At 41.5% G+C, this 10,716-nt stretch overlaps 1 protein-coding gene across 1 annotated transcript; it reads right to left on the bottom strand.

Annotated features, from left to right (window-relative positions):
• Positions 1-320: 320 nt before the first annotated feature.
• On the bottom strand, positions 321-3,646 carry mthfs (5,10-methenyltetrahydrofolate synthetase (5-formyltetrahydrofolate cyclo-ligase)). The gene is made up of 3 exons (XM_061067867.1): positions 3,439-3,646; positions 2,689-2,953; positions 321-1,419 (listed from the first exon to the last, which is right to left on the bottom strand). Exons 1-3 carry the CDS (start codon positions 3,547-3,549, stop codon positions 1,193-1,195), a joined length of 603 nt encoding a protein of 200 aa, XP_060923850.1. The 5' UTR covers positions 3,550-3,646; the 3' UTR covers positions 321-1,192.
• Between the last annotated feature and the right edge of the window lie 7,070 nt (positions 3,647-10,716).

A 10,716-nucleotide genomic window follows, 5' to 3' on the forward strand; every position in this document is an offset into this window, starting at 1 on the left:
TTACTTGACATTTAGTGTAGTGGAACTTTTATTTTATATTTTTCCTGATTTATTTGATAAATATTAGACCAGGACAACTATTTGTTGAATAACAAAAGGTCACCTCATTATTAATGGCATATAAACAAGCAGTGTCAAACTCTGGACATTGACCAGTCGGCACAGAGAAAGAAAGCAAACAAGTGATGTAACAGGAAGCTAAACACATTTTCTGTGTAGGTGGACTTTAGTCCCCTTCAGCCATTGGGAAAAAATCATGACACTACCCTGATAAAACAATTCTATTTAGAAGGCACAATAATGGAAATGCAGTCATGTAATAACATGTTGTTACAGTTATACAGATTTATTTGTTGGAGAGTTCCTATTTATTCCAGGTCTGCCTCTCTGAACTTAAATAACAACTGTCTCTCCCATTAAAAGACATGCAGCCTGCACATTTTTCATTACAATTTTATTAAGACTTCTTTCCATCTAATTGTCCATTGATGTTTGACACCGATGAATATCAGGTTTCACTATTATGATTACACATTATCAATGCAGCCACTGAATTTGCATCTTAGCTTGTATAATGCTAAATACAATATATTAAAGGGACTCTTACCTTTGTTGCATTTGAGAATTACAGCACATTCAAATCATCCCGCCTTCCTCCAATGCCCCACCCCCTCGTTCCCATCCGCGGTGTTTTTTTGAAGAAACTTTATATACAAGCAGACTTACAAGCTACTGCCTCCGCGCACGCACGTGAGTTTTTGTTTACCAAAGCAATGGATTCGGATTCAGAAGCACCGGTAAGTTATATACATTTACATTCACATATGATGACGGGCCTGAATGCGCCACAAGAAGCAGACGGAAAACCTGCATGTCCATGCAGCAAACAGACAGGTCTGTCGGCCAATAAGGTCCTTCGGTCCGAAGAATTTTATTGGTTGAAGTTTTCACTAAATATTATGAGAGTGAAATAATTGTTTGTTTTTACTCCTGGTGGGTCTGTCTTGTATTTTAGAGTGTCATTACCTTATTAATACCAATTTAACCTTATCCAAAAAAAGTGTAAAAATGCAACAAAGGTAAGAGTCCCTTTAATGAAGGCAATTTGAGCTTCTACTGCTAAATCAAATTAAATGTCTGCAGTGAAAATGTGTGCATTGGTAATGATAATGCACCTCTGGTGATTGACCAGTTACTCATCATCCTCATACAGAACTTCATCAATGAGCACATCGTTGTCATCAACAGGGATTTCCTGGCACAGCTGCTCTTTGAAGGCCAAGGCAATGGTGTACGGTTTTCCTTGAGAGTATTTGATGCAGCGTTCCAAGTAGGTGTCGTAGTAGCCCTTCCCTCGTCCCAGACGCTTCCCCATTAGGTCAAAACCCAGGCCTGGCATCAAGATTAGGTCCAGACCTCCTGGATAATGAGAGTAAACAGAGTAATCCTTAAGAGAGGTCACCTGTCTTTGCCTGTATATATGGACAGATATCAACCACATCAGTTTCCAAGATACGACTGTACATATTTGATGTTAACAGATATTTCACTAGGAATTCAACGCTATTTGGCAACTACTATTTGTTGGACACTGCCACCAACAGATCAGGGTTTTCGATTATCTAGTAAAATAATTAAATATCTAGATATTAGATGCTGGTGAACATTTGGCTCCACAAATCAAGACAATTTATTTATCAAGCAAATTTAAAAAATACAAATGGCTGAATAAAATCTAACTACAGAATTACAAAAATCTGAGTTATGGTTAACGCATCTTGCAAAGGGGGGAGTGGGTTTGGTCAGATTAAAGAGATAGTTCACCCAAAACTGAAAATTCCCTTTATCTACTTACCTCCATGCCCATGGAGGGGTGGGTGAAGTGTTTGAGTCCACAAAACACTTTTGGAGCTACAGGAGCTACACTAGATAACTTTCAACTCGAGATTTTGAAAACACTTTTGGAGTTTCATGGGTAAACAGTGTTGCAGCCAAATCCAATACAATTGAAGTAACTGATGGACCAATTCTCCAGGCAGAAGAAAACAGAAAAAACTAAATGTCTCCATACTGCTCCTGCAGTGTTATTCAAGACCCGCAATTCAAATTCAATTCGAAACAGTGTCATTAACATCATGTTTTTAGCCTAAATGTCTGCTATGATCCAGGCACACATGCATCTCCAGATGAGAATATCAGAGGACATTCAGGCTAAAAACATGGTGAACGTGACGCAAGTTTGAATTTGAATGTCGGGGCTTGTGGACACTTGGATGACACGACAGGAGCAGCATAGAGGCATTTATATCTTTTTAAGAATCTATCCCCCGTTTCAGTTGTATTGGATTTGGCTGCAACGCTGTTTACCCCTGAAACTCCAAAAGTGTTTTCAAAATCTCGAGTTGAAAGTTATCTAGTGCAAACCAGGCTTTAAAGATTGTTTTTAATCAATATTTTAAAAGAGCGAGTTATGACTGTCGTAATGCAATTTTTTACAGTATAATTACAGACAGTGGGAGTTGAAAATGATTTGTCACCTATTAAAGATTGTTTTTAATAGTATTAAATGAGACTTGGTTTTAGGGTTAGGGTTAGTTTTGAAGGTTAAGGTAAGTGGCTAGGGAATGCATTGTGCCATTAGTTTCCTCAAAACTAAAGAGTTGTGTGTGTATGTGTGTACAAGCGTACCTGCAGCCAGTGCTTCCTCTCTGCTGTTGTCGTCTTCAGCAGGCTGTCGGATGTTCCAGGAGGTCAGGGGCAGCGTTTCCATGTCCTGCAGACTGGTTAGCTGCAACATGTCCATATGGCTGCAACTCCTCTCATATCTGGGGATGAAGCAGCTCTTTCCCAATTTGAACGCATCTTTGATGATTTCCTCCGTGAGCACTTCATCATGCATGCTGAGAAACAGTGCAATCCTCTTGCAGGACACATATTTGGGATGTCGGAAAAGCTGAAAGGAAAAACATAGGAAGGAAAAGAAGGAATAAGTGAAACTTGTGCTTGTATAATATTTTTGAGCATGGCTAGAAGGGAGCCTGTGACCCAAGCACTCCATTGCCAGCGACTGTTGAATGTAATGGTTGTGCACGTGATAAATATAGTCTTGAATCTTGAGTCACAGTCAGCACCCAGGAGTAGGGCTCAACATAAACAAACAAATAATCATGTCCATGTAACTTCCATGATTGATTCGTAGATCAAGCTTTATTCTTGTTTGTAAATAACTTGATATTTTTCCAAGCGCTGAAACGATGAAACTAGTTAAATAAAGATTCTGAATAACTTTTAATTATCTACCTGTCTGTAAAGGCATTTTAACAATACCCAAGACCGTGAGTTGTCAGTGGGGGATAAACGACGTGTTTTCAGTATTGCTTGGCCACAGCTAACAGTATTCTTTCTAAACCACGACTTCATTTCATCTCTTCCACTTACCTTCTGTGAAACCACCAGGGACTGTCTTCGTTTCTCCTCGTCACTCAGCGCTGCTACCCGTGTCTTGATCGCTTTCCTCAGCGCCTGCTTCGCCGCTCGCAGGGCCGCCATTACCTAGATAAAGTGTGTTCTGTCAGAAAACGGGCTCGACATAGCGCGGCGCTTCATGCAACCTTCGACAAGTTAAACATTGACAAGTGTGACAGCACATGACACACACCACACTGTAAATATCTCAACACGTGTTCTTCTTTATGTGCGGAGAACAGTAGCAACATTTGACTGCATACTGCCACCTACCGTACCGGAGGTTGTACCAGGGGATGAGGGACAGCATGTCACAAGAAACACAGGAAGAGCTGACAGCTGGATTAATAGTTCGTCTGCCTCAACATTCCCTTCATGTTTGTTTCTCTCTCTTCGCTCCTCAATACTGGTCCATTTTTTTTACGTCAATATGTTGTGTTGATAATTGTGCATAGTTCAGAATCAAACTGCTATATTTGGGAATTTTCTTCTTCTTCCTGTATCACCAGCTTAGTTACTTGGTAGTTACCTTCTCAGTAGCTTAGTTATTTAAGTCTAGTCATATCATAAATATTTCTTGGTTTACTGTCTGTATGTTAACCCATTGTTTAAATATGTGATCCTGAGGTTACTTGATCTCTATAGTGACCTTTGCTGACAAGCTAATATGTTAAGCTGAAAGAATATCACTTGTTTTTGACTTACTAGGCTTTAAAGACCTTGGTTTCAAATGCTATCATGTCACAGTCTCAGTAATCATGGATTCCTTTGATGTTTGTTGCAAAGGTCAAAGATTTATAACTGAAGAGTCTTCTTGACCTGTACATCTGTTATATCTACTATCATCTATCTGTATGTAGTTTAGTGATAGCATCACCTACTGCCAAAAGTAAGTAAGCCTCTTTTACCACTGTAATTCGATTTACCTAGAATTTTTGTGTGGTCTACACTTGATGGTGTGGACCAGGGGACAGCAACCTTATTGAGACTGAGAGCTTCTACGAAGGTACTGAGTAGTATGAAGGGCTACTTGTTTGATACCTTTTAATATTAATAATAATATATGTGAAGAGACTGCCTGATCACGTCAATGTTAATTATTCCTCACAATAATAATTAACAATGATTTCCACAACAATGATGGTAGGAAACAGATATATTAAAACATCAATCAATCAATCAATCAAATTTTATTTGTGTAGCCCATCTCCACAAATCACAATTCGTCTCATAGGGCTTTAACATGGTGTGACATCCTCTGTCCTAAACCCTCAGCTAGTGTAAGGAAAAACTACAAAAAAAAACCTGTTAACAGGGTAAAAATATGTACAAACCACCTCAGAGAAAACCACATGCAACATTCATTTCTGTTATCTGTTTCAATTTTGCTTAAATTCAACTTAATTGGAGTACGTTTGGTGACATTTATCACTACATTCCTCCGTACAATGAACACAAAAATGTTGTGTTCATCGTACAGATGAACACTACGATGAACACAAAAATGTTCATCGTACTTTCTTTTCAACTTGGTTTTTGAACACTGTGTCCTGTTTGTCACTGAGCGGCTGCTTCACGGGAACGAGCTCTGGTCTCACTGTGTCTCTCTGAGCGAATGAGTGGGGGCGGAGCCCCGGGGCCTGTGTGTGTGTGCTGTCTGGTATCATGCTGGCCTGATATGATGATGATTTAACAAATTAACGTGAACGTAGACGCGTTTCACAGTTTGAGAATCACTGGCATAGAGTGAGATGGCGGTTTGACTTTTTTTTTAAATTTCAAATTTAGTTTTTTTTTAAATAAAAAAAAAAAAAAATCTTTTTCTTTTATTATTAAGAGCATGTCCTGCGGGCGCCCAGGTGCCGCAGGGGCACCGCATTGGCTACCCCTGGTGTGGACTGTATTGCGTTATTAGTGGGCATGGTCCAGCGCCACGTGACGGACGCAGGATGGGAAGTGTTTATCCTTCCTGCGATGCACAAAACGGAGCTGTCCCTGTTCTCCATCCCCCGCGGCCCGCACAGTGCTGCTCGTAGCCCTAGTCATATTTTATTTTGCAATCATGAAATTGTCTTATCAGGGCTGTTGCAATACAATAACATTGTGTTAAAAATCCAGCTGTATCATGGCAGAGGAGGTTGGAGATTTATATATTTCATTATTAGGGAATTGGGCTATCTATCATCACTTCAGATCACAAATATCGTCTATCTATACAACCCTTATAGCTTATAGAATTTCGAGCGTCATTCATTTGCAAAACAAAAGTGAGAAAATGCATTGTAAACAAAGTTAAAAACAAAATGTACTCATTATTGACACTCTTTATTGAGTCCCGCACGGGTCCAGTTTTCCAAAACCGCACCCACAAAACTCAGAACTGACCCGTAACCCGTAGTTACCTCCAACTCAAATAACCCCAGGCCAAACAGTCACTCACTTCAAAGCGCTTCAATTTTACTGGCGACATTTAAAAATGTAGAAACAAGAGTTTTAAATGATACTTAACAGCAGCTAATTTGGCAGAAAAAAAAACTACTTTGTTGCTATTCACTATTTTCATGCTGACGTGTCAATGCATGAGACAAGTCAGCATGACGTGCTGACGTGTCAGGATTAAAGAGAGGTTTTACAGGCGACTATAAACAAAGTATATGGTATAATTTGGAAAAGTAGAGGACCAGTTTATAGACTGAACATCTACTTTTCGCTCAATACTCTTCATATTTTCAAATATTCATTCATTTTGTATGCCTAAGCTACTGAAAATATTTCCCCTCTTAGTCTACTGATAGCAAAAAATGAATGTCAGACATGGACAATAATATGAAACCCTTGTTTACATCATCAAACTAGACTGTGTGCAGTTTACATGGTTGTATTTAAATGCCACCATGCAAATATACCTTGGTCCATTTGCGCTGTTTGTTTGCTGGTTAATCAACTAAACTCAGCTGAACTGAACATATCAAATTGAGCTGCTTCTAAATAGCAAAAGGGACCAATTTTCTCCTGCTAATACTGTGAAAGAGATTATTTTTGCAGCTCTGAGCGCTCAATGCACTGCAGCATACAAGAAAACACATGCAGGTCAACATCACACATGCAAATTAAGAAAACCTATATATATAATATAAGTATGCTTGCAGTGGGTTTCTCGTGCTGTGTATTCGCTGCTCATGAGGAGGATGTTTTCTTAATTTCCTTGTGCTTTGTCTATTTGCATGTTTTCTAATGTTGAAGTGTCTTGTGCTCTCAGAGCCACCATAAATAATCCTCTTATAAAAGTCATTAAGGAGACTAAGAACAATGGCAACAATGAAGTAATAGTCACTAAAACTTGTACTCCTGATGCATTAATGCAAAGATCATTACTTAGTGTATAATGATAGGAAAAGCATGTTCGTAGCGAGCCTTATTTGCAACCTCAGTGCTCCATATGTGCTAGGCTTCTCTGCAGACTTAACACTCTCATGCATCCTCTGGAGAGCAGAGTCACAGTATGTGGATGTATGAATTTTAAACTTTGGTTTTATCCCAGCTGCAGGTAGTTCAGGGAGGCTCTCACAAATGAGCTCCCATATACACAAGAAGCCAAAGATTGCGGATCCTGATGAAGAAGAAGTTTCGAGCGGACGTGAGTCAGTTCAGGCTGAGGGACCAACCCTCTCATAACGTTGTGTAAATTACCTTTTTGCAGTGTGAGTTTAATGTGACCTCTGTGTTTCTCCATCAGCATCTACGTCTGAACTTCCAGTTGGCACAAGTGCGGAGACAGAGAAGATCCCCAAAGCCAAGAAGAAACGCTGCTCAACCTGCAACAAGAAAGTTGGTCTAATAGGTATGACACAGGCCACACAGAGAACTTACAAAAGCCCCCAGTCACAACATGGTTGAATTGTGGTTCGAAGTTTGCTCGGTTGCACCTGAAGCAATGATGTCACAGGGGACCAACCCAACCATTAGTGCACATGTGCATCCCTGAGGGAAGGAAGTAGAGAAGTTAAACCATTAGAGCTCGACAAAAACAATATTATCACAGAGGTCCCAAGTTGCACTAAAATGTTGATTCTTACTTTGTTGTTTTTATTTCCTTTACATCCTTTAGCCTACCTCAGCCTCAAAAATTTGAAACTGCATGTTTAAGAAAATTCTACCTCAGACAATCAGCCATTAGTTTGGATTAAGCTCAAAGCCTTCTTGTCACAAAGAGCCACTGTGCTGCCTCTTTAATTATTTCGAAACAGGAAAATCAGCCAGGAATAAACTCACATAGATGCTACACCCGCGCTGCATGCTGTATTTAATTATTAATAACTGTTACATTGGTAGATGTTTAGGCATCAAAGTTTAACTTTTAAACACAGGTGATTGTTATTGATTCACAAAAGGATGAGATTATTATAGCTTGATAATTATACGGGGGATGCAGGAAAGCAAAAATAATAATACACTGATTGTAGTTGTAGATTGTAAAAGGAGAACAGAAGATCAGGAACATCACACTTGATATCTATAAGACTGATTATTGTAATGTAAATAAGTTGCATGTTAGAAATGCTTTCCTGTAAAAATAAGTTTTGAGCAGTGATTTAAAGATTGGTAGTGAGCTGGCAAGTAGGGATGAGCGAGTAGGCATTGTCTCATGGGCTGTAATCATCCCGGTCGCCGGAATTTGCCCACCCCTGCTTTATACAGTATTTGCTTTTTATATTTTGATAAAACTGCCCTACATGGTTTAACTCTGTGTCTACAGCGTTCTTACTTTTAATAACTTCTTAATGGAGCATTACCTCTTGTGTTTCTTAATCTTACCACTTTGTGTTACAGGCTTTGACTGCAGATGTGGATATCTATTCTGCAGCACACACAGATACTCAGACAGACACGACTGCACCTTTGACTACAAAGCTGAGGCTGTAGAGAGGTTGAAGAAGGAAAACCCTCTCGTAGCTGGAGAGAAGATCCAGAAGATCTGATACCAGTCGGAGCAGAAAGGTAAATTGGCGATATACTACTTACCTACCAAGGTCAACCTACCAAGCGAGGACCCACTCCTCCAGTTGTGTAATCACCAAACGCATGCCCAGCCATCAAAGCTGCACAGTATAGCTATGCCACCAGCCGCTCTGGTTACAACATCCCATGCAAACCCTGTTTCCCCTGCCCATCTGGAGAGTTTCATTCAGAGCACACCCATCTCCTGTCATCCCCCATGCTCCTTATGCCCAGGGCTGCAAAAACCCTGTAGTAACTCACCAAAAGACACTAACTATGGGCATTTACCAGAACGAGGATATATTCAGACTGCACAGAACGACCAAAGTCACATGCACGCCATCCTCACCAGGCACATTACCAGCTTTCGTCTGAGAGTGAGAAGGACTTCAATCACAGAGAAAGAGTCCGCAATTTACGTCCTGGTCAGAACGATTGCACCACGTCCTGGAAAGAATTCCAGCACAGGTTTGAAAGCTGTGCTAAAGCTTATTACTGGTCAAAAAAGACTATGGCTTTCCAGTAGAGGTTCTGTCTGGCGGGTACAGCAGGGGAGGTCAATCTCCTGGTCTTCACAGTGGGATGACAGCCACCTGTTGGAGGTGATGGAGACTGCATCATCCCATCTTCAGAGCATGCTGCTGCAGTGGCTATTGAATTGAGACAACAAATTCGCAAACTGGATGAGGCGTATGAAGAGATATGGGAAAGTGTCAGTGGCCTACAGCAACAGGACTGAGACAATTGTCACCAGGCTCATGCACTCAGGGGCATGCAGCATAACTGAATGGATGCCCCGTATTGCTCTGATCCCAGAGGGGATGGAGGAGGATGAAGCAGAGACCTCTGCAGCACCCACAACAGCCAGCTGGAAGCCCAAGCCTCCTGACTTCAAACCTCACCTCCAACATGCTTCTCTTGACCCCAACCACATACCATATAAACATGTAATGGGGTGAGATTCGCTGTCACAACTGCTCAGGTCTGAGTCAAATGTGGAGAAATTGCCCCTCGCCAAAGAAAACCAGCAGAGCCCAAGTTTTGACAGACTCCCAAGAAGCCCTGGAGTCTGCTGTGCTTAAAGCTCAAGGTCAGGAAATGAGCTTAACATGCTTGTGCATGGACTGGATATTGTGTGCTGTTTTGGACAGTGAGACCTGGAAAAGTGTGTTACCCCTCCGCCACTACAAAGTCATTCACCAGGATGTCCGGCCTCCACTCCGGCCATCAGTTGACAAGACTCTTCTTGGTGTCAGATCTGTTAACATACCTGTGCTTGGTGAAACTTACATTCCTGTCCAGACAGGGATGGTCCCTAGGCGAGATTTCAGATTTGCGCTCCAAACATACACACATAACACTGCAAGTGCCCCTTGTATACACTGAGTACAGATGCACACACAGGCAGACAAAAATGTAGGCTTTAAAAGAAAAAAATAATAATACATTAATGATGCTTCACGTACATTAATGATGCTTCTCGTGCGAACAGCCGTCTGGCATTTTGCGCCCCAGGCAACCGCCTATGTCGCTATGCCAGGAGCTGCACCTGTGTCCAGATCAACAACCGCCTGTTGTGTGTCCACTTTCTGGTTGCTGACATGCCGGAGATGAGGCTCTGCTAAGCCACCCACTTCTGACCCAAGCCCCGGCATGCCTTGATTTTGAGAACCACCATATTGTGCGGTTCGGTGAGGAATTGCAATATTTCCACTCACATAACAGACCAAAGACACATGCAATGAGAGTGTCCCGGACTGTGGTGCTGAAGTCAGGGTTATCTGGTACAAGGCAACACCCACTTCAAGGAATCAGTTAAAGGGGATGTGATGCTGAGCCCTACCAAAGGCTTTGTTTAGACATACACAGAGTGCTAGTGGCCCGAATCCTGGTACAACCTCAACCCTTTAAAACTGTGCCCACCGCATCTTCAATCCTGGGATCACTCCTGTAAACATCAAAAAGAGGGCCATCGTGGGGTTCCTCCCGCCTGCCACAGCCGTGCAGCCCAAAGACAACAGAGACCAGCCTCCCCCACTGTTCCCCAGCACCTGCAGGAGCTCTATGCCCAGAGTTCCACTGTGCTTGAACTTGCTGTACACCTATGGCAGCGTGTTCTTTACTTGTCCCAACGACCTCGGCCACAACAGTCTGGTGCAGCATGACATTATAATATTATTTTAGTAAATTAATCAGTGTCAGATCACAAAATGTATTCATTGTCCCTCACTGACACCTGGCTGCATCCTGATG

This window comes from Limanda limanda, chromosome 3, assembly GCF_963576545.1.
Source record: "Limanda limanda chromosome 3, fLimLim1.1, whole genome shotgun sequence".
In the NCBI taxonomy this organism is placed as follows: Eukaryota; Metazoa; Chordata; class Actinopteri; order Pleuronectiformes; family Pleuronectidae; genus Limanda; species Limanda limanda.